The sequence below is a fragment of the Pelodiscus sinensis genome, chromosome 9, assembly GCF_052426305.1.
Source record: "Pelodiscus sinensis isolate ZL-2025 chromosome 9, ASM5242630v1, whole genome shotgun sequence".
NCBI classification, from domain to species: domain Eukaryota; kingdom Metazoa; phylum Chordata; order Testudines; family Trionychidae; genus Pelodiscus; species Pelodiscus sinensis.
The window spans coordinates 36,176,641-36,199,961 of record NC_143060.1 but is presented as its reverse complement, the minus strand read 5'-3'; the positions used below and the strand labels follow the sequence as shown (position 1 = coordinate 36,199,961).

Below are 23,321 nucleotides of genomic sequence, written 5' to 3'. Positions count from 1 at the left end.
TTTCTTTTTAATGGGAGCACACTCAATTGGATATTAATTTGAACATTTGTGTGACGGGATTTACGGGTGCGAGCACCTCGCGCCCCCTCCCCTCCGCCGATCCCGGTCCCAGTCCGGAGGGGGGGGCGGGACCCAGCGAACCCACCGTCTGGATTGAGCTCTTCGGCCGCCCCACCCGGGGTCTTAGTAGTAGTGTCTGGTTGCGGGGGCGATCACCCCTCAGCCCCCCCCAAAGCACTGAGGGGGCTCGGCGGCCCCTTCGTCCGCCTTCCCTTCTCCTCGATTTGGCAGGGTAGAAGAGGGTTGCGGTGGGGGAAAGGGAGGGGAGTGGGGGGACCCGGGCCCTCCCTCACCTCCGGGTCTCAGCCCGAGGCCCTAAGCGGAGGTCGGCAACCTGTAGTCGCCCTCCACGGCGGACGGGGCTGTGGCCCTCAACTCGTCCGCCCACGGGCGCCAAAAGGGTCCCGCCTCGGGCTCCTTCCACTCCCCCCTGCCTTGCTCCTCTGGCGGAACAAGGTTGGGGTCACTCACCCCGCCGAAGTCGTCGAGCGCGTCCCAGGGCAAGCTGCCAGCTGCCGAGCCCGTCTCGCCGGGTTGCCCCAAGGGCTGGGGTTTTGGTGCTCCTGGACGCCAGGGCGCCTGCCGCTGCACTCTTCCCCCTCTTGCCGGGACGCTCCCGGCCTTTATGGTCCCCGAGGGATGACGTCGGGGCGGTAAGCTCCGCCCCCCCCGCGCCTCTCCCTTCGCAGCTGTCCCGGCGTACTCCCGGGCCCTCCACTGGAGCATCAGCCGGGGCGGCAGGGGCGGCCGCTTCCTAGCCGCTCGTGTTCTGCCCCACCTCCCGCTCTCGGCTCCAGTTTCCCCCGCAGGTTCAAGTGCAGACCCCGCCGGGTCCGTCACAATTTGTACTGAACAGTACATAGCTGCCATTGAATTTGCTTTAATTTGAATAATTTTACCTAGTGTCTTGTATTCAGCATAGGGAAATATGGTGACCATAGGTGAACTAATAATAGAGCCTTTTTCCCCTAGTGAAGGGGTAGGGAACATTTTTTTGGTCAGAGGCCACTGGCCCACAGAAAAATTAGTTGGGGGCCACACAGGAGCGGCCTGAGGCCGGCTGTAGTAGTTGGCGCCCCAGGCAGAAGGCGCGATTGGCGCCCCCGCCTGCACAGCCGTCAATGGCCATGACATAATCACGGGGTGCTCGGGTCAGCGGCACTCTAGCGACCGCCTAGTCTGCCTAGGCTCACGGGCCACCCCTGGGGCCACAAACAAGTGAGAAGCAAAAATAAAAAAAACCTCATCCCGCAAACAAACAAAACCTCACTCAACCTTGCTCCCAGTAACCTCAGGACTTGCCCCTGAAGTGGGATGAGTTGGAATTCACACTCCAGCCCCAAGGGAGATTGCCAAGGCTCAGAGACTTGCCACAGGGCTGGAGCATAAGCACTAGTTTGCCCCACTGCAAAGGAAAGCCTGAAGTCTCACCGCAGGCCAGATCCAAGTAAGCCAGGGTGCTGGATCTGACCAATAGGTGCCCAATCCCTGCTGTAGTGATTCTTGATAGTAGTTAAGCTACTCAATAGACTCTAAGCCTTTAAAAATGAATATTTCCCTCCTTGTATTTCTTAAAATATATAGTATGCTATGCTATTATTTATTAATAAGTATATGATACATTTTGCACTTAAAAATCTGCCTAGGTTCTTGTAGATGCCCCGTACCATACCATCTGAACTCATTCTAAATGTTTATTCTTTGACAACCCTGAAATGACACTACTGATAGTTAGCTGAAAAAATTTATACACAGGAAGAACTAGAATGAAAGGGGAGGTATTTGGGGTTAGATGAACATTTAGAGATTATTTTCTGGATGGTACAATTGGAAAAAAATAAATGCATGCTCAATTGCAGCGGTTTGTTCAGTCCTGAAACCTACCCTTTCTGGGCTATATGAACATACTTATGGAGGATAGCAGAATATATTTAAATAATATATAAACTATGTAATGAAATAAGAACAAGTGGAGAGTATTACCAGAATTCTGGAAAGCCATGAAGCAGCAACATGAGTGGTTTACCCCGTTCTCCAGCAGCTACATAATGAAATCTTAACCCTGAATCCTGGAAGGGAAAGAAAAATACAAGTATTGTGACCTGATTGCTGCCCAGTACTGCTGCAATGAGAATCTGAATATTAATATGATTTTCAAAGGTATTCTAAGAGATTATATAAGTGGCAGAGGTAGCGTACAAACTTCAATTACCCCAGTGTGCCACAACTGTATTCTGGAAGGGCCTCCAAACAGGTGATAAGGTAGTTCAATTTCTGTGCCTGTGTAGTCATGTGATTCTGCTGAGATTTCCAACAAGACCACTAACTGGCTGATGCCCAGGTAATATGAATTCGACTAGGCCTAAGGACTAGCACCTACTCAGTTCACATAGAGCACCAAACAACCACCAGATAAAAAGTATCACGACAAGAGTAATTTATATCCATTGTACATCTTGTGAGTCAGATGATGCTATTCTCAGTTATTTAAAAGTATATCACATTGAAAACAGGTATAGAGCTGGCAGACCTTATTTTAAAAATGAAAATTCATCACAATTAATCAAGGTTGTAAAAAATATATTTTTGTCCTTTATGCATGCCACAAGGTTTAAAACATTTTTATTTCTCAGAGAGATTGGAAACGAAGTCTGTTAATGTGTCTGTTGTCTCCTACCCATCTTTATTTACTGTAACTGGCTCAGTCATGAGCCCCTTCAGAATTATCATCATCATGAAAATTACCAGGTTTTTATTGTCAGTAGGCCAGAAGCTGAGTCAGTGTAAATTGACATAGCTCTATTTAAATTAACAGAGCTATGCTGAGATACACCAACTGAAGGTTAGATTGATTAGAATTTAAATGGGCTGACATGATAGCCAAATAGATTCGATGGGTTCCAGCCTCCCTAATGTGGAAAATTAATGCTCAGCCATGGACTTGAGAGTGATCCAAAAGGTTACAGGTAAAGAGCTAACTAATATACTTTGATATTGCCTATGAGATTGTACAATGTCTTCACATAGAAAGCAGTTGTATGGTAGATCTGAGGAGATACAGCTGGGGAAGATCTTTCTGAGACAAGGGGATATGGGACTTTGAAAAGAGTTGGCTTGAAGAATTAGTCTGTTGGTTGGGTGTCAGATGAGGAAAGAGTGTATTTCTTTTTAGATTAAACAGAGCCATAACTGCCTTCTCTTTACAGCCTGACCAATTAATGCTTTTGCTTTTGGTTCAAGGGCTGATGCGCTCCATGATGGTGAAAATATAGTAGCTAGATCTTCCCGGCTGTTTCTGCTTGAACTTCCTTGAGCTGAAAAGGCATCAACTGCTTTATTAGCACCAAGACTCTAGAAGATAAATATTTTTCTTTTTCATACTCATTATGGATTTTATGAAGAATTTAGGCCTGATTTCCCCCTCCTATTACACTACTTTTATCCACTATCACTCCAGAGAGGACAGAAAATGAATTCAAGAAAGTTTAGAAGCATGAAGTTCAGGGAGTAGTATTCAGAAATTATTTGTGACATTATCTAAAGTCTCTAATGGCCTCTTCCTAGTCAGAGCTCAGGGCATTTCTTCCAACCTCACCATCCTTGATATCATCTTGGCCTAGGGTTGCCAGGTGTCCGGTGTTGACCTGGACAGTCTGGTATTTTCGCCTCCTGTCCAGTAAAAAAAATTCAGAAAATACTGGACACCTAAAATGTCTGGTATTTTCTGTGTTTTTTCCTATGCCACGAAGTGAAAATACTGGACACATGGCAACCCTATGACACACACAACAACTGAGGCCCAGCCCCCGGACTCCTCTGGACCTTTCGGACCCCCCTGCCAGCCCTCCCCGTTACCTGGTTCCACAGGGGCTTGTCTTGTGGCTGGAACATAAAAACAAAATGGCTGCCAGCAAAAAAGTCTCTTCTTAAAGGGGCCATGCTGATTTTTAAGTTTGGGGTGTTTGTTTGTTTTTTGTCATGCTTTATAACTGCTGTCAGGGTCCTTTTTTTTTTTTTTTTTGGTCAGCAACTTTGGTCTCCCCGTTTTTTTCCCCCTCAACAGAAATTTTCCTGGTGGTTTTTTTTTTTTTTTGAGCGGGGGTGGTGGTTGGTATTTTTGGCTAAACCATCTGGCAACCCTATCTTGGCCACCATTGTCTCTTATGCTAGTGTTTCTGAAAGTGGGCTGCTGGTCCGCTTTGGAAAAATCGCTAACGGGACATGTCACTATGTTTATCTAAAGCCTCCATAGCCACAGAGCCTCGTGACTCCCTTCAGCTGGAAATGGCAAACTGGAACCAATGGGAGCTGTGAGATAAACAAGGCAGAGCAACCCGCTAGAGGCTTTCCAAAAGCAGGCCCATGGTGCACTTTGAGCATTGCTGTCTTATACCCATTTATATGTCTCAAAAATCACACCCTCTTTTTATTTTTGACTCCTTTCCCTCCTTGCTCTCTTCAATGTCTTGTTTAGCGAGTCCTCCTCCTTTCCTCTCTTTCAATGGATGACTCATAGGGTTTTGTCTTCAAATTCTTCATCTGTCTCTCCCTCTCTCTCTCATACAATATTCCAGTCACACACCTTCAATCTTCATCTGTATGCGGATGACTCTTATATTTACCTCTCTTTTCCTGACCTCTCTTCCTTCATCCAAAACTGTCCTGTCTCCCTGAAATGATCTAAGTGATGTTCATGCGGCTGTTTAAACTTAATATGCCCCCAACTAAGCATCTCATCTACCTTCTTGAGCCCTCTCTTCTCCCCTCTTTTTCGGTGTCTGTTGACATCATCTGCACAGTCCTCCAAACTGTAATTGGGGCCTCAGCAAGTTGCACATCCAGGCTGTGTTGAAATGTTGCCCCTTTTATCACAATATTTCAAGATCCAGATTTTCATCTTTGCCATTTTACTTGGTACTGGTAAGCAATACTCTAATACTGATCACAACAATAATACATTTATATAGCCTTCTGTTATTGACTGAAAAGGTGTTCCAATTTCTTGAGAGAAATGGACATTCAAGATATAGTCAATTATTTCATTTGTCCCACAATATATTTACTGCAATGATTACCTCCTCTCCAGCATGGCCAGTTCAAATACGGTATTGATATAATGGGGGAAAATGTTATATCTATATATTTTAGAAATCTGCATCTGTCTATCTGTCCGTCTGGGAGTCCATTTGTTCAGGAACTGCTCCTAAACTATAAGAGCTAGTAGCACTAAATTTGGTATGCAGCTTCCTCTTCTCCTGACTTAAAGCAAGATCAGGATTTAGATGAGTGAGAAAAAAGGGAAGTGCTGGGAATGGGACTATTTTCCATAACATGGAAAGGGAGGGGGCAAAAAGAGGAGGGATGTGATACTCAAAAGTCACCCCTGGGGGCAGTGAGATAAGATCAATACTGCAGAGTGACTGCAAGCACCCATCCCACCAACAGAATGGCCAGCAGGGTTGGGGCTTCCCATCTTGCCTGCCACCAGACCTGGTAAGTGGGGCCCACATGCCTCGGAGACATACCTCGCTGGCCCCCATGCCCTAAAGGGGGGAGGAGGATAGCCCGTGCTGGTTCCCTCCCACATTGGAAGGAGCTAGAGAGGGAGGCCCCTCCCGCCCCAGGAAGGGAAAGCGGGGGAAGGGTGAAAGATCCTACTAGCCACCCAAACCTTGGGAGGAGGTGCAGGGGACGGTGAAAGATCCCACCAGTCCTCCCTGTTAGCCCCCTGCCCTGAAGGACCCACTCAACACCAGGTAAGTCTTCTAGTATGGGTATAAAGAATTCACATGTTTCATGACCTAGATGAAGTAAGTAAAACAACTCAGATAAAAGAAACTGGAATCCTTAAAAATCTGCATCGGTATTGATTAGAACACAAATTTCTGTATTTTTCACAGAAATGTTTCCATTTATTATTAGTTGTCAACCATGTATTTTATTTTAAAGTGGCATGGAAGCTTTTAGATCAGAATGACAGACTGTCTCTTGAGAAAGAAGATAAAATATTTGTAAATAACCTAGAAAAACATGTTACAAATTGTAACTCCCTTAATATTAACTAGTACAAGAAAGTAACCTTTATATTTGAAGAGTCAAACCAACTCTTTTACACTGTAACTGAATTTAAAAGTTTCTCCACATATACATTTTCTCCTTAATGATAAATTAAATATAAATATTTTACTTTCATTGGAGTTGTCAAAGGCTTTCAGATATTTAATTCACCAGCTGAATACATGATTTAAAGGAATATATTAACTGAGATTTATACTGGTCATATACTCTTTGTATTGTTGATTGATTATCTCTTTTGTAGAAATGTATTTTCAAATTCTAACTAAAAAGAAGTGATAAAGTGTATTTGCCAGTATTAGTCTCTGTTGATATTATGTGGTTTATTACTTGTGATTCTGTTATTCTCTATACTAGTGGTTCTCAACCTATTCACCATGGTGGGGCATATATGCAGCTCTCTGTGTACGATGTGGACGATCTCTCCCCACCAAGGAATACACATACTCACACTCTCACTCATTCTATGCCCCTGAAGAGGTTAAGTGGGCTTCAGCATTGTGCTGATTAGGCTGCAAACAGCCCACGAGTTCAGAACCGCTGCTCTAGATGCTTAACAGTTTCTTCTCAGTATTTTTTCCATTATTTTACAAGAGTCTGAGATTACACTTAGTGAATATTGCCCGTTTTCAAAATACTACCTACAAATAGCAAAATAAGTCAACTAAGTCTAATGCTTTATTAAATATGAAACTCATCATACATCTTCTATGCACTTACTGTACACTGAACCATTTCTATATTATTTCATTTGCTTATTTATTAGACAAATGCACCACAGAAGGACAGTCACCAGAGGTAAGAGAGATTTTAAAAAAAATGACTTAGATTGTAAGCTTTTTTGGGTGCAGGGACTGTTTTGTTGTTGTTTTGTTTTATGTTTGTGAGGCACTTAAGAAAATAGGGTCCTGATCTGTGACTGGAGCTCCTAGGCATTCCTACTCAAACAGTAATAACAATAACAGAGGAAAAAATGGGAAGGAGAGCTGGAGAAAGATGAGGCATGTTGCACAAAGTAGGATAAAGTAAGAAGAAAAAAAGATGGCAGAGAAGAATAAAAACTATTACCACCATATTGGAGACCTGGAGAGCCCAGCAACCCAATGACTACTGAACAGGAGATTCTACCTTTAACTCAGATGAGGTTTCCAGGAGATAGGACTATACAATCACATCTCAGACCTATCCAGAATTTGATTCATGTGTCTTCAGGAGACACCATTTAGCCCACCAACCTACTGGCAGACAGCAAGAACAATGCTGTCTCTCAGAGTTGAACAAGATGGTTCTTTTTACTGTGAATATCTCCAACCTTCAGAAAGCAGTGGAAGGAATTCCATCAGCCTCAGATCCCATCGCTCATGTGGGCAAATTAGGCTAATGATAAAGGACAATGATAGCCCAGCTGCTGAACAAGTCTTGCCATCCTGGTGGGGCACAATCAGCCAATTTATCTCAGTTCTGTTCTCACCTGGCAACAGTTAGCTTCAGATCCTGGTAAAGTGGAGAGTTAACAACAGTCTGCCGATGAAGTTGTCTCTGGTATCCTCAACAGTGCACAACTATACAATAGGTATGATAGAGATAGAGACAATGAATTTCAGGAAGGCAGATTTTGGTGAGAGCTGGTAGGTAAGCTCCCACGGGAACCAAGACTAAGGGGGAAAACAAATGAAGAGAGTTGGCAGTTTTTCAAAGGGGCATTATTAAGGGCACAAAAGAAAGCTATTCCACTGCATGGAAAAGATAGAAAGTATGACAAAAGACCACATTGCCTTAACCAGGCGATCTTGCATGATATAAAAATAAAAAAGGAGTCATATAAATTATTGCAGGGGCAAGATTAGAAAGGCAAAGGCACAAAATGAGCTCAAACTAGCTACAGATATAAAAGGTAACAAGACTTTCTATAAATATATTAGAAGCAAAAGGAATACCAAGGACAGGGTAGGCCCATTGCTCAATGAGGAGGGATAAACAGTAACCGGAAATTTGGAAATGGCAGAGGTGCTTAATGATTTCTTTGTTTCAGTCTTCACCAAGAAGTCTGATGATAAAGGAATGCCTAATATAGAGAATACTACTGGGAATGGGGTAAGTTTACAAGACAAAATAAAAGAAGTAGTTAAAAATCACTTAGAAAAGTTAGATGTCTGGAAGTCATCAGGGCCTGATGAAATGCATCCTAGAATTCTCAAGGAGCTGATAGAGGAGGTATCTGAGCCTTTAGTGATCATCTCTGAAAAATCATGAAAGATGAGAGAGATTCCAGAAAACTTGAAAGGGGAAAATATAGTGCCCATCTATAAAAAGGGAAATAAGAACTTACCAGGAAACTACAGACCAGGCAGTTTAACTTGTGCCAGGAAAGATAATGGAGCAAGTAACTAAGGAATTCATCTGCAAACACCTGGAAAGTAATAAGATGATAGGTAACAGCTAGCATAGATTTGTAAAGAACAAATCATGCCAAACCAATCTGATAGCTTTCTTTGATAGGATAACAAATCTTCTGGATAATAGAGAAGTGGTAGATGTGATATACCTAGACTTTAGTAAGGCATTTGATACAGTCCCACATGATATTTTATCAATAAACTAGGCAAATATAACCTAGATGGGGTTACTATAAGGCAGGTGCACAACTGACAGGATAACCATTCTCAGAGAGTAGTTATTAATGGTTCACAATCCTGCTAGAAGGGCAGAACAAGTGGGGTTGCCCAGGGTTCTGTTCTGTTCAATATCTTCATCAACGATTTAGATACTGGCATAGAGGGTACGCTTATTAAGTTTGCAGAGGATACGAAGCTGGGAAGATTGCATCTACTTTGGAGGATAGGGGCATAATTCAAAATGATCTATTCAAATTGGAGAAATGGTCTGAGGTAAATAGGATGAATTTTAATAAGGACAAATGCAAAATGCTACACTTAGGAAGGAACAATCAGTTACACACATACAGAATGGGAAGAGACTATCTAGGAAGGAGTACTGCCGAAACGGATCTACGGGTCATAGTGGACCACAAAGTAAATATGAACCAACATAGTGACGTTGTTGCAAAAAAAGCAAATATGATTCTGGGATGCATTAACAGGTGTGTTGTGAGCAAGACACGAGAAGTCATTCTTCCTTTCTACCCTGCGCTAATTAGGCCTCAGTTGGAGTACTGTGTCCAGTTCTGGGCACCGCATTTCAAAAAAAGATGTGGAGAAGTTGGAAAGAGTCCAGAGAAGAGCAACAAGAATGATTAAAGGTCTAGAGAACATGACCTATGAAGGAAGACTGAAAGAATTGGTCTTGTTTAGTTTGGAAAGGAGAAGACTGAGAGGGGGCATGATAGCAGTTTTCAAGTATCTAAAAGCGCATCACATGGAGTAGGGAGAAAAATTGTTCTTCTTGGCCTCTGAGGATAGGACAGGAAGCAATGGGCTTAAACTGCCCCACAGGAGATTTAGATTGGACATTAGGAAAAACTTCCTAACTGTCAGGGTGGTTAATCACTGGAGTAAATTGCCTAGGGAGGCTGTGGAATCTCCATCTCTGGAGATAGTTGAGAGCAGATTAGATAGACATCTATCAGGGATGGTCTAGACAGTACTGGATCCTGCCATGAGGGCAGGGCACTGGACCCGATGACCTTTCAAGGTCCCTTCCAGTTCTAGTGTTCTATGATTGATCACACCAGTTAGCTTTGGGCATGCCGGTGAAATGTATGAAGGAGCAGTTGAAAAAGAACAGGGATTAGTGCTACCTTCAATTTCTCATGGTTTTCCACTTCCTTCTAGTGTTCCATGACTTTCTGAAAGTAATGGCTAATGGTGGCGTAAGTTTAATTCCCTCAACACTCTGACACACATCACCTGGCTCATCATACACAATGGTTATTTGCATAAAATTTCCGAATCCCCTCCCCACTAGCTACAGCTTTGGCTGTAGAGGTTAGACCGTTCACTGTATTGAACAGAAGTGATTTACGCAGGGCGAGCGGATCACCCTAAGAAAGAAGGTGACCTGCAAGGATTCTGTGTGGTTTGCACAGAAAAATCCATGAAGCAACAAATAAATAGGAGCAAAGAGAAACAAAAGACCCGACATGCACACAACGTGACTGTTCAAAATGGATTACCGTTTGCACACCCCATCTTTGTGCTGCACGCAGAACGGGTTCGAAATGTGACTACCCAGGGCCCATTGAAACCAAGAGAGAGCCAGGTCCATCCCTCTTCGTGTGAATGAAACAACTACACTCAGCTGCTTTCCCTTCAGCACCAACCCAGGCACAAAACAGCTCTAGCGCAGCTCTTCCGAGAGCAGAGAAAAGACGAGCGGAGGAGACCAGCCAGTCCCCACCCCACTCCCTCGGGTCTGACAGGCACAGAGACCGAGTCGCTGCATTGTTATTTACGTTTAGTGGCAGCCAGGTTCCCCCCTCCCGCCCCGCACAGACGCCCACAGCCGGTACCTTAATTCGCACGTAGCAGTGGGTGCCCAAGGAGGGATCGCTGAGGCAGGCTGGGGGGTTCTCCCGGATGACCCGCTGGAAGGTCTTGCCCGGACTCCTTCCTATGCTCCACAAAAGTTTGAGCAGCTCTATGCAGGCGCAGAGCGCGCAGTAGCCGTACACCAGCGCCCAGAAGAGCAGAGCCCTGACCCTCACCATGAACCTGCCCGGGAGCCACGGTAAACAATCAGCGGGGCTCGCCATTAGGCGGCGGCTGCTCCTCGCAATCCGCCCTCCCCGTCAGCGTCAGGGGATGGGCTCCGCGGCAGGAGGAGCAGCGCGGCACCCGGCAGGAGCCCGGAGCGCCGGGAGCCCAGCCCGGGCGAAGAGAGGCCGGCGCGTCTGCCTCACGCCGGCGCAGGGAGCCGGGACCGGCCAGAGCCGCCGGCGTGACCCAGAGCAACCAGGCAGGGCAGCCCCCTGCTCCCAGCACTACGCGCCGGAGGGGGGAGGGAGATGGCGGGGGGAGGTGGCCCGGCTCCCCCCCTGCGCCCCTGGGGTGGGCAGCCCGGGAGCGGGGAGCCTCGGCCCTTACAGTGGGAATGGCGCAGAGGCCTCCCTGCAGCCCCCGGCCCGACACAACCCAGCCCGCCCGGGCCCAGCCGCTGCGCAGCTACCTGGCCAGAGGCAGCCCGACCCCACCTCCTGCCCCCCAGCCCCTGTCTGCCGAGCGGGCAGCGCTCAAGCCCAGGCGGGTAAGTGCAGGGTTTTATACACCCAGCGCCAGAGGACAGCTCCGCCCCGAGCCCCCAGGCTGGACTAGGGGGCTCATCTAGGCTAGGGCAGCTGCAAAGAACTACCTCAGTCGAGTCACCCCTCCCCCCTAGGCTGAGCATCCCACCTGCACCCCCCTGCTGAGGCAGGGTAAGTATTATCTTCGAGCCTCAGCGGCGGAGCTGCGGCATTAAGTGACCTTAGCTAGGTCACGCAGACACTCAGTGGCAGAGATGGAAATTGACTTCACTCTCCCACTCCTGGATGTGCTTTAGCCACCCCCAAGCCCGCAGCACCTTTGCGTTACAGCTCCGTGCAGCAAGCAAGCATGGCTCGGATTAGAACACAGAAGCAGCAGTTACTGCATCAGCGTGCAGAGGATTGTAAATGGTTATAGGTCTGCTAATTTAATTTCATTAAGATATTAAAATGCCCAACCTAGCTGTAATGAATATATGGTCCATAAAGTACTGGGAGAACAGAACTCTTATTTAATTGCAGCCTCAAGTAAGGGAGCTGCTCTGCATTCATCTGAATGTGATATTAAACCTGAAATCTGAAACAATAACTACTGGTAAATAGGAGCAATGAGACAGTGGGTCCATAATGACAGAATAGGTATCAGCTCCCTACCTGAGTGTGTGGTTTGCTAGAGCAGACGCAGGTAGAGGCTGGTGAAAGATACTACCTTCTAAATTCTAATAGCAACTTCGTAAACAGTTGATCATGGGTTTCCAAACTGGGGAGCATGAAGAAATTCGAGGGGGAATGAGGTGACTAAAGTTCCCTCCCCCGGCTCAATTTTTGCTGCTATTTTTGTTTTTTGGTCAGTTCCTTTTCTCTCTTTTGCTCAACAAGTTTTATTGCTATTGGGGGAGGAGGGGGGTAGGCTCTCAAAAATCAAAAAGGGGTCAAAAAGTTTGGGAACTACTGATTTAGATTGTACAAATGAAGGTGCATGGGGGGGGAGGAGGAGGGGAAATGACTTAAAATAATACCATCATACTCTGATCCTGAGTAGGGCACACTTAAATGAACCAGAATATTTTAAAGGTTATGATAGAGTAGATTGCTGGGTAGCATTTAAAATTGGTATTCTACCAAAGGCAAGTGTTTTAGTTCTAAATAATTTCACATACAACATATGAATAATAAAGAAAACACCCGTTTACTTACTCTTTCAAGCAATCTGTACCATCAACATATATGAAGAAAAAATTACCCTGCCTCTACTTGGTTAAACATTTTAAGTGGAGAGAATTTGGCAAATGAAAGTATAGGTCAAGTACAGAAAATGAAAGAAGTTCCAAATGTGATTACCCCTGGAAATTAATTTGTATTTAGATAGTATATATCGTCACTATTACAAGGTGTTTGCACAGTCAAGTTTTATTAAATACCACATGTGTTAATTTAAAAAGTGATATCTTCACTAATCAAAATAAAACACTTTTCAAAAAAGACTTTCAAAAGGTTATTATTGTTTGGATAATTTCTCCAAAGTATTAGTTAAACACCATGTAAATGCAGTGTTTAACCAGAAACAGCAAGTGAAAACAAGAAATCTTAGACCAGTATATTTTAGATAAAGGTTCTAGAATGGTTCTGAAAGATAATTGCTTTTTAAAAGTTCTAAATTAATACACAGCTATTCCAAGAACTACAGTGTATTTTAAGAAGTCATATGTATATGCAAACATGACTTTGCTTATGACTAGCTAACAAGTAGATTTGACATTATGAATGCAAGTAACAAAAATACCATTATCTTATGTGTCAATGCATAATTTTAATATTTAACAATGCTATGCAAATTAAACAGTTTACAGGCTCTTCAAAGTGGTCTAAACAATACACTGCTGATACATGAGTAGCACATATGTATTTAGCACTTGTGTCCAGTTTACTGTACATTGCATTTAATACAATGTCACTCAAGGACTATTATGAGATTGTAACTTTTTCCAGTGTCCAAAATTTCACAAAAGGTTTTCCTCAAAAGTTGCCATTATATCACTCTGCAGGTTCATGTCAATGGTATGGATCATCTATAGGGAAATGATTTAACAGGTTTTGTAATTGAGTATCACAGACAAAAGGAATATCATAATGAAAAGTCACCTTTTCTAAATTAAAGAAACAGCACACCTATTGCTTATAAATAGTGGCATCCACATTGGTAGCAATAGGCACTATCCAGATTGCATTAAAAGGGATTTTAAGTAACTTGTCCACTTCCTTTTCTCATCGTTGCAGGTCAACTTTAAAAAGTCAGCCTAAATCCCATAGTTTGACAATCACTTCATGAGATTGCATTATTTTTAAAGAATCTGATAGTTTGACATAAGTTGAAAAAGGCAAGCACTTACAAATTAGAAAGACATGTATAACCAGTGGTGATGGGAGAAAAAGACAAGATGGTTATTTACTTACTTTAATATAAGATTTGAGGGAATCTCTCTTTTTTAAAAAGCAGACTATGTTTGGTATTACAGATCAAAACATACATATTAAGGTAGCATAAAGCGACAACTTACAAGAATTCTAATCTTTAAATATCTGAGCAGAAGTCCTGTAACCTTAATTCTGCTGCCTCAATAGTCTGGTCTGATGGGCACTGTATGGTATATGTACACACATCTTCAGCTATGGGGAAAGTTATCTCCCCTCCCCCAGTCATTGATGTCATTGTCTGCTTTGTGCATGTAGGTTCATGTGATCTCCTTTAAGAGTCTGATGACTGTCAACATTTGTAAATTTCAGATTATATTCACACCCTATTCCAGAGTAGTTTTCCCTGTGGACACACTAATTTTCTTTGGATTAACCTAAATTAGAGAAGGACACACTTATTCCAGAATTAGAGCATTTACCCTGGGAACTAGTCTGGAATAGGTACAACTACTAATCTGGAAACCCTTGAATTTTGACAGATACCAAGGGACTGATCCAAAGACCATTGTAGTCAATAGGAGTCATCTTTCCATCAACTTCAGTTGTCTTTGGAAAAGGCTCTCAAAACGAGACTAATGACATTTGCCTTTAAGAAAAAGATTAAGTGACATCACCTTATCCAAAACTTCATTGAAATATTGACGCAATGCCAAATTTAGAGAAAAGCATTTCGCAGATAGGAATGTCAGCTGTGGTATAACCAAGCTACATTTTTTCTAAACGGATTTTTTTTTTTTAAATCACAGAGTTAGTGACTGAAAAGTAATATATCCTGACAGAACTTCTATCATGTAACGAAGATCTAGGCTCCAATTTTGAAAAACTTTGCAAATAGGTTACTTAAATTGTAAATTAATGTAGTGCTAACTCAAGCGTGCCAGATAGAGTGTTTCTATTTTTAGAGCTGATAAGTGTTTATGAAGCACATTCTTTGGAACAGGAACTTTGCATGGGCAGCAGCTGCATAAGCTTTTATGGCTTCCTGGGTGACTCAATGTATTCTGAGTGACCATCTCAAGAGGTAAGAGGAAAAACTTCTAAAAAACAATGAATAGTTTTGTTAGTCTTTAAGGTGGTGCTAGACATGTAGATGGTATCATGATACTCACAGCACGTGCCAAGGGTTGCAACTTAAGTGCGGTTTCATATACATGCAACTATATATACAAATAGCTTCTTTCACACTGAGGGGCATGAATACAAAGACTAAGCTTTAAGCTGCAGTGCCAGATGCAAATATGACCAGTGTAAGCCAGTCAGCATCTCTCAGGCTCTACCCACAAGGCTAAGCAGCCATCACTTCCCACAATGCCCCAGCGCGCCTGTCACCTACTCCCTGGGGGCTAGAAACACCAACACCCTGTACCTGTCTGTTCCAGCCAGCCTGTCTGCTTGTGTCTTTCAGTGCTCACCCTGCCTGGGAGATGCCTCACTGTTGTGGAGCATGTTCACACTGCAGGCCATGTTCAATGGATCCCACTGCAGGCCACATGTTGAGCCCCATGTAAACACAAACTGCACTGCTGGCCATGTGTTGAGAAGCCCTGATCTATATGTTGTGTTAGTCTTTAAGGTGCTGCTAGACTATTCATTGTTTTGTAAGTTTTTCCACTTACAGACTAACTCAGCTTCCCCTCTGAAGCATTTCAAGAAGTAATAGTCAGCAGAGGCCAAGTTATGAATGAGATTAACAGCACTGACAAATATCCTAAATCAATCACGTTTATTGTTCCATGATAAGTGAAAGCTAAGAATAAATTAAGTGTACCCTAGAGGTAAAAGCAATTTCAGTTCTTGGATCAACTATAGTCAGTTTACTTTAGGATGCAAAAGAACAGTAAGTAGAAAATTCACCCACTTGCTGTGAGCCCTGTATGATACCATAAAAGCACCATAACCAGCTAGGGGAGGGATAGGCATAATCCTGGGGATAGGCAGGAAAGCTGGAGTGGGAGGAAGAGAATCCCCATGGCACAAAATACTATGGGTATTTCTTGCTGCTGTGGGCAACAGAGTAACCTATAGGCAGCCCCCGTGTTTACCACGAGTCTCTGGACAAATCCAAAATTGGAAAGCAACTAAAGTACCATAAGCCACCTTTGATCCTCTGACCTCTTTCCCCATTAACTTTTCCTGTGTCATACCCTCCCTGAGATGTAGCCCAGAATCTTAAATCCCAGATTTTATTTACTGAACCAGATCCTCAACTATTTTAAGTCAGTGTAACCCCACTGTCTTCAAATTAATCCATACTGATTTTTGCCATTTGAGGATCTAGTCAATTTCATAGAATCATAGAACACTAGAACTGAAAGGGACCTCAAGAGGTCATCGAGTTCAGTCCCCTGCCCTCATGGCAGGACCCAGTACTCTCTGGACCATCCTAAATAGATGTCTATCTAACCTGATCTTAAATATCTCCAGAGATGGAGATTCCACAACCTCCCTGAGCAACTTATACCAGTGTTTAACCACCCTTATAGTTAGGGAGTTTTTCCTAATGTCCAACCTAAACCTTCCTTGCTGCAGTTTAAGCCCATTGCTTCTTGTCCTATCAGAGGCCAAGGAGAAAAATTTGTCTTCCTCTTCCTTGTGACACCCTTTTAGATATCTGAAAACCGCTATGTTCCCTCTGTCTTCTCCTTCTTATGTGTTATGATCCTGCAGCAAATTTGTGCCAACTGAAAGTAAAGCAAAGTTAATAGTTGAAAAAGGTTCCACAACTTACAGCTTCTTTCCTCCTGCGCTCTTGCTCCATTTTTCTAGCTAGGTTACGGTCTTTGACAAGACCTTCCTGCGTATTTTGTTGAACTTCTGGTGGTTGTTGCTGTTCATTAGTTGGCCTTTCTTTTTGTGGCTCTTCATGGATTTCCATCCCAGTAGATTGCGGTTCTACTCCTTCATAGGTCCTTAAAATTAAAATTAAATGTCTGATTCTTTTCTTCAGCATTATCCCTGTAGCTTTTACACATATCAACTGGACAAAAGCACACACAAAATACGTATTATACACCTACAGTCAATTATACTGGGGGAAGCTTTATATAAGCATTTTTTGGCCTTTTTTTTTCTTAAATGGGTAGCAGCAGGATAAGCCTTTAACATTCCCCACCAGAATCCTATACAAGTGACTTTATATTTCTTCTAAAAAGTTAAGTTTAGTAAACCAAGGATATAAAATAGCTTACCTGTAAGTAAGGTAAAGGAGATGATATAAGCCAGTCTAGGAGACACGGCTTCTGCACTTTTCCTCTGACTTGCTCATCCGATAGAAAAAACTATCAAATGATTCTCTGCCACCTAAAATAGGGCACGCCAACAACTTATCCCACTAATTCCTCTCTTCTACTACTGGAAGGGAGTGATATGGCAAGGGGTAGACAGTCTTATCCAGTCAGTGGCTTGTTATTTGAGGATTTGCAGAACTGGAGAGAGGCATTTTGAGGGGCAGATAGGGGAGAGAAGTTGTCGGCCCATAAATTAGGGAGGATTGCCAACAGTGCTGTCAGCTGTCTAGAGTTGACAACGCACTGATTGCATGTTAAGAGGGATGCAAAGCACTGGCACAGATTCAATGGAGATGCAGAACTTACTCCTAGACATTTTGGGAGCAAGTTACATTGACTGTGTTGCCTCTACAAAAAAATCAACTGCAACAATCATGTGGAGGCAAGTTTTCTACTATATATTTGAGAGTTTGTGTTCAAGAACGCCTCCTAAATAGTAAGAGCTAGGACCCCCAAATTTGGTATATAGCTTCCTCTTATAAGATAAAGCACTGCTAAGGGTTGGTTGTGCCAGGAAAACAGGATATGCCCAGAATGAGAATTTTCTGTATGATTTTATGAGAAGCAGAGTCAGACTCACTAGGCAGGTGGAAGAGGCTGGCTGGGGCATACCCCCATTTCATCCAGTTCTGCCCTAGCCCTGAACCTTCCTTCCCCTCCCAGGCACTTTTAGGAAAGGTGGGAGGTTGAATCTTCCCCACCCCAGTTTGTACGGGGACACTGCAACCGGTTTCCCTTTATTCCCTGACAAAGATGAAGTACATACTTTGCTGCATTCCTCACTGACTAGGGAATGTGGGGGGGCTGGGGGGAAGAGGGACAAACCTGGCAGCGATGGAGACTGCTTTGAATGTTGCATTCTACTTTAACAGGTTAAATAATTATCCCACAAATACCATCCCCTTTCCAATAAATTTAAAATGCTACAAGCAGAAAGAAAAAGACATTATTCAGAGGACTTCACCACTAGCTCAGAAGAAAATCAAAGCAGTAACACTTCTTAAAAAAAATGAAATCAGACACTAGAAGTTTTTAAAAGAGAAAGTTTTCTGGAAAGCCAAACAGGCAAAGTAAGAATAGTAGTATTGATTTTTCACTTGATTGTTGGATTATTTATTTAATGACAGCCTCACAAGTAGATAGTTGCATTGCATTAGCACAAGGCTACTCAACATGTGGCCTGTGGTACAGTTTGGGTTTACGTGGGAATCAACATGTGGGTGGGAGAAAAAAAAAAGTCAATATAATGGTCTTCTGTTGATATGCGTTTTAGTAATTAAATTCCTGGACTGTCATTGCTCATTAAAAGTGCTGTCTTATGGGTGGAAATCAGGTAAATATTGCATTTTATTAATATCAGCAGAACTGACTTAAATGGGGCCTGTGTGTTGTGTAGTCTTGCCTTAATCTTTCTAGTCATGCCCACCAGTGTGAAAGAAGCTATTTGCATATATATGCAACCACATTTAAGTTAGGGCCCTCAACCACATTTAAGTTAGGGCCCTCAACCACATTTAAGTTAGGGCCCTCAACATGTGCCGTGAGTATCATGGTGGCCCCCAGGGCTTCCAAAGTTGAGTAGCTTTGCATTAGCACATATTTAATACAGTTTCATGCTGTGAGGTGCTTGTAGTTGCCATTGAGGGGAAAGGGCTAATTCAAAAACAATTAGGCTATGTCTACACTTGCAGCTTCTTGTGCAAGTACAGTCGTTCTTGCGCAAGAATCTGCAGAGCGTCCACACTGCCCGCCCGCTCTTGCGCAAGTAAATTTACAGTACAGCGTGGTAAGAGAAGGCTCCTTGCGCAAGAGCTGTCAAAAAAGAGCGTGGTATAAGCCCTCTTGCACAAGAGGGTAGTGTGGATGATCAGCAGGGATTTCTTGCACAAGAAAGCGTCCACACTGCCATGGGCACTCTTGCGCAAAAGAACATCGCGCACATGGCAGTGTGGATGTTTTCTTGCACAAGAGTTCTTGCACAAGATGTTCTTGTGCAAGAAGCCGTGAGTGTAGACAGAGCCTTACAGTTCTCATTAAAGCCAATGGGCATGCCAAACACTTTTAGGATTGAGGAAGAAAAAAAGTGAAACCCCTTTATTTAGTAACAACAGTTGCAGTCAATGGGGATACTGTGCAAGGGAGTAGACTATACAGACTGAAGTTTTCCTGCTAACAGATGCAGGAGGTTCGGCTATTGGCAATAGGCTGTGATCACAAAAGGGAGCAAGGCAGCAGAAGATAGTGTGAGTGTGAAGCTGAGAGGAAGTAATGAGAGAACTTGGGCACAGGGCAAGCATGAAGAGGTATGCTTATTTCTACCATATACATTTTGGTGGATAAACAAGATTATACAAAAATACACATAGATCATTTCACCATTTTCTGATTTTTTTTTTTTAATAATCAATCCTGCTCTGAATTTTGGCTAGCTGCTTAAGCCAAAGGGGCAACAATAAGAATGTGTCTTTTAAAAATGAAGGCGACATATGTGCATGAACTGCTTCCTGAATACCAAATTCAAACACTGGCTTATTCCTCTGGCCATTTGAGACATTGATAGACTGCAAACCAAGTCCCATTCTGTATTCTACAGATAGAGTTCTCATTGCAATGTAGAGTGTTTTGTTTGCACTGCAGTCCTGCAGTAGTACGTTTAAAATAACAACAAATGTTGAGGGAATGAGACACAGACAGAGAGATGCGTGTGTGGGTTTCTCACTTCTGTTCAGGATTTTACAAAAAGGCAATCAAAAATTTGTATTTAACCTTTATAAAATTATAATGTAATAGAAATTCGTTACAGCTCTGCCTACAGGTTGTTTTCTGTTACAGCAGTGTAAGTACAAAAATACAGTTGTCCCAGATTTAAAGCAGATTAGCTATTCTTGATTAACCCCATGCATGGATGCTCTTATTCCAAAATAAAATACATCCACTATTCCATATAGGTCCCGCAATATAGACAAGTACTAAATTGTTTTAACTGATTCTCTTATGCATTTGCTCATTGCATATACTTAAATAACTGTTTCATCTTCTTATCTAATGACTTTGGTGCCTCACACTTTCATGGTGCCTCACACTTTCATGGACAAGCCAACATTGCATATTTCAAAGCAGTCATGTGATGTTTTAATCAATAAACTGATTCCTTACTGGTTTAAGTATTTTTTAAAATAGAAATTAACTTAATTCTACACAAACATCCAAAAAGACAAAGACAACACTTGATATAAATAAAGTGGACATACAAAACTACTTCATTTCTCCCTCTCAATTAAAAGGAATATCAAACCTTTCTTTTTCTTGACAGGGATTTTTCCCCTTCTTCTGTGCTTGTTCCAGTTGTCGCCTTAATTCTTGTGCTCGCTCATTTTTTTCCTTTTCTAGTGCTGCTTTCCTGAACTGTTGGAAGTTCTCCAGAGATGCCTTTATGGGAACTGGAACTGCCATCTTTTTACACAAAGTTATCCAGGAGTCTGCATTCTTGACTTGGCGATCCTGAAATTTAAGAAATGATCGTAATTCAAAAAATAATTTGTGGTATTAAATTGCATTTTTTGTAAATAAGTCACTTAGTCCTTATACTCAGAAAACACTTTGTTTTCGTGGGACATACTTTCACTCAGCTACAAGCCCATAATTTTTTCAGTGTGGTTTTCCCAATAGGAATATTTTAATGATAACCCTTCAAAATTGTTGCAGATATTCTAAGTGTTCCTTTATCAAGTAATACCACATTATAAAAAAAAATGGATCACCAATATATCTGTTAAATATCGGACCTAGATCCTCAATTTTAGGATGTATGCATCAGATTTTCTAGACACAGAAAGATGCATTCAAACCCCCCCCCCCCAGCATATTGGCAATTTTTTCCTCCTTTATATCTCCAATCAGCCCTGCAATTTTCTAAAAATAGTAAAAAGGAGAAGTGGGTAGGTGCTTGTGGATGTGAGAGATATCCTTGTTCTCTCAGAGGGAATTTAGTCAATGCACTTTAAAAGATTAACAAATTTATTAGTACATAAGTTTTTCTGAGCTACCACTCACCACCTCAGGTGCTGAAGAGGAAAAAAGAAAAATAATAATAATAAAAGACAGAAGTGGATATTTGACATAAATGCTAATTGAATCAGAATGGATCCATTTGTTACTATTTTCTGCTGTCTCCCCTCATCCCCCGAATTTGTCCACATCTTTCCTGGAGTGTGGTACCCAAAATAGGCTGGAATATTCCAGCTGAAGCCTAACCAGTGCTAGAGGGAATGTAGCAATTACCTCCTTATCAGAGTCTTTTAAAATATCCCCTAAAATTACATTTGCTTTTTTGCAATAGCATTACATTGACGACTTGCAATCTGTGCGTGATCCACTATAACCAATACTGCTGCCTAGCCACTTATTCCCCATTATATAGTTGGGCATCTGTACTATTCTTTGCTGAATATAATACTATCGATTTTAGACTAGTTATTGGTCAAAGTTATTTAGAATTCTAATCCTCTCCACAAAAGTCCTTGCAACATGCCCAGCTTAATGGACAAGGGGGATCCAGTAGGTGTAGTGCTTTTAGATGTTTTCTGAATGCTTTTGATAAGGTCCCTCACCAGAGGCTCTTAAACATAGTAACTCTTGTGGTATTGGTAACAGGTTAAAAGTTAAGAAACAAATGGTAGGAATAATGGTCAGTTCGGGTTGGAGAGAGGTAAATAATGGTGTTCCTCAGGGGTCTGTACTGGGACCAGTCCTATTCAACACATTCATAAATTGGATAAACTGAGATGGCAAATTTTGCAGATACAGAACTACTCAATAGTTAAGTCTCAAGCAGATTGCAAAGAGCAATATACGGATCTCACACAATGGAGTGATGGGGCACCAAAATGGCAAATAAAATTCAGGTTGATAAATGCACAATAAAGCACATTAGAAAACAATCATACTATACATATCAACTAATGGGGTTGAAATGAGATGTTATCTTTCAATAAATATCCAGGAATGTGTGTGACTAGTTATCTATAAACTTAAACAAAAACTGGTCTGGTAGCACTTTATAGACTAACAAAACATGTGATCATGAGCTTTCGTGGGCACAGTCCACTTCTTCAGTTGACTGGAGTTTTGAGTTTATTTTGGGTCTGTACAACCTAACTAGGGGAGAAGCGGGAGGGAAATGAGGAGCAGAGGTTATGTTCCCTTTGATTTTTTCATAACCTCTGCTCCTTGTTTCCCCACACCCCCTTCCTTTCCCCCCCCCCACCCTCTTCTCCCCTATTTATTTTGGGTCTGCACAACCTCAACTCAAAACTCTAGTCATCTGAAGAAGTGGGCTGTGCCCACAAAAGCTCGTGATAGCATCTAGATGTTTTGTTAATCTATAAAGCGCTACCAGACCAGGTTTTGTTGTTTTAAGTTTATCCTGTACAGACTAACTCAGCTACCCCCGAAGCTTCTAGTTATCTATAAGCATCCACTCAACGTGCAGGGCAGTAAAGAAAAAAAAGCAAATATTGTTGGAAATTAAGAAAGGGATAGAACACAAAACATCAGTATGATTTGGTTAGGGTTGATCCTTCAAGCAGGAGACTGCTCTAAATGACCTCCTGAGATTTCTTCCAATCCAATCTTCTATGATTCTACATTGCCTCTGTATAAATCCAGAGCACATCCACATCTTGAATACTGTGTGAAGATCTATAGAACTGGAAAAGCTTCATAAGAGCAACAAAAAGGGTTTGGGGTATGGAACAGCTGCCATATGAGGAGAGTAATAAAACAAACTTTTCAGCTTGGAAAAGAGGCAGCTACTGGGGTATATGATAGAGGTGTATAAAATCATAACTGGTGTGGGGAAAGTAGAAAAGCAAGATAAGTAATGTCTTATAAAACAAGAGCTAAGGGTCACTAAATGAAATTAATAGACAGCAGGTTAGACCAAAAAGGAAGTACAGTAAAACTCCAGTGGTCCAGCATCCAATGATCTGGCACTCCTGATGATCTGGCACCATCTGGAACCCGGAAGTGCTCTGGGCAGCCGGACAATTGGAGCTGCTCTGCCCCCGGCTTCCCAGATTCAGCCACTGCTGAAACTGACCAGCAGCTGACTTGGGGACGCCTGGGGCACAGCAGCTGGGGTGCTGCCAGGTTGGTCCCGGAACGCCAAGGGACGCATCCCCCCACTCCACCCCAGACCCCTCATAGCCCCCCCTTCCGATAGT

At 42.6% G+C, this 23,321-nt stretch overlaps 2 protein-coding genes across 5 annotated transcripts in view; both read right to left on the bottom strand.

Moving 5' to 3' along the window:
• EPHX4 (epoxide hydrolase 4) overlaps nucleotides 1-11,461 on the bottom strand; it is a 39,511-nt gene extending 28,050 nt beyond the window's left edge. Inside the window, exons 1-3 of one of the 2 annotated variants that reach the window (XM_075936525.2) lie at nucleotides 11,260-11,460; nucleotides 10,604-10,805; nucleotides 2,044-2,129 (exon numbers count right to left, since the gene is read on the bottom strand). In XM_075936525.2, the coding sequence (XP_075792640.1) occupies nucleotides 2,044-2,129; nucleotides 10,604-10,801 (284 nt within the window). In that variant the 5' untranslated portion in view covers nucleotides 10,802-10,805; nucleotides 11,260-11,460. Of the gene's footprint in view, nucleotides 1-2,043; nucleotides 2,130-10,603 lie in introns of both variants that reach the window. The other variant, XM_006137323.5, reaches the window with a different exon arrangement.
• A 1,044-nt stretch (nucleotides 11,462-12,505) lies between these two features.
• The window catches only part of BRDT (bromodomain testis associated), a 63,654-nt gene continuing 52,838 nt past the window's right edge, over nucleotides 12,506-23,321 (bottom strand). For 2 of the 3 annotated variants that reach the window (XM_075936524.2, XM_089780532.1), the window contains exons 18-20: nucleotides 20,393-20,598; nucleotides 16,539-16,719; nucleotides 12,506-13,404 (exon numbers count right to left, since the gene is read on the bottom strand). In XM_075936524.2, coding sequence (XP_075792639.2) covers nucleotides 13,336-13,404; nucleotides 16,539-16,719; nucleotides 20,393-20,598 — 456 coding nt within the window. In that variant the 3' untranslated portion in view covers nucleotides 12,506-13,335. Of the gene's footprint in view, nucleotides 13,405-16,538; nucleotides 16,788-20,392; nucleotides 20,599-23,321 lie in introns of those variants that run through there. The other variant, XM_089780533.1, reaches the window with a different exon arrangement.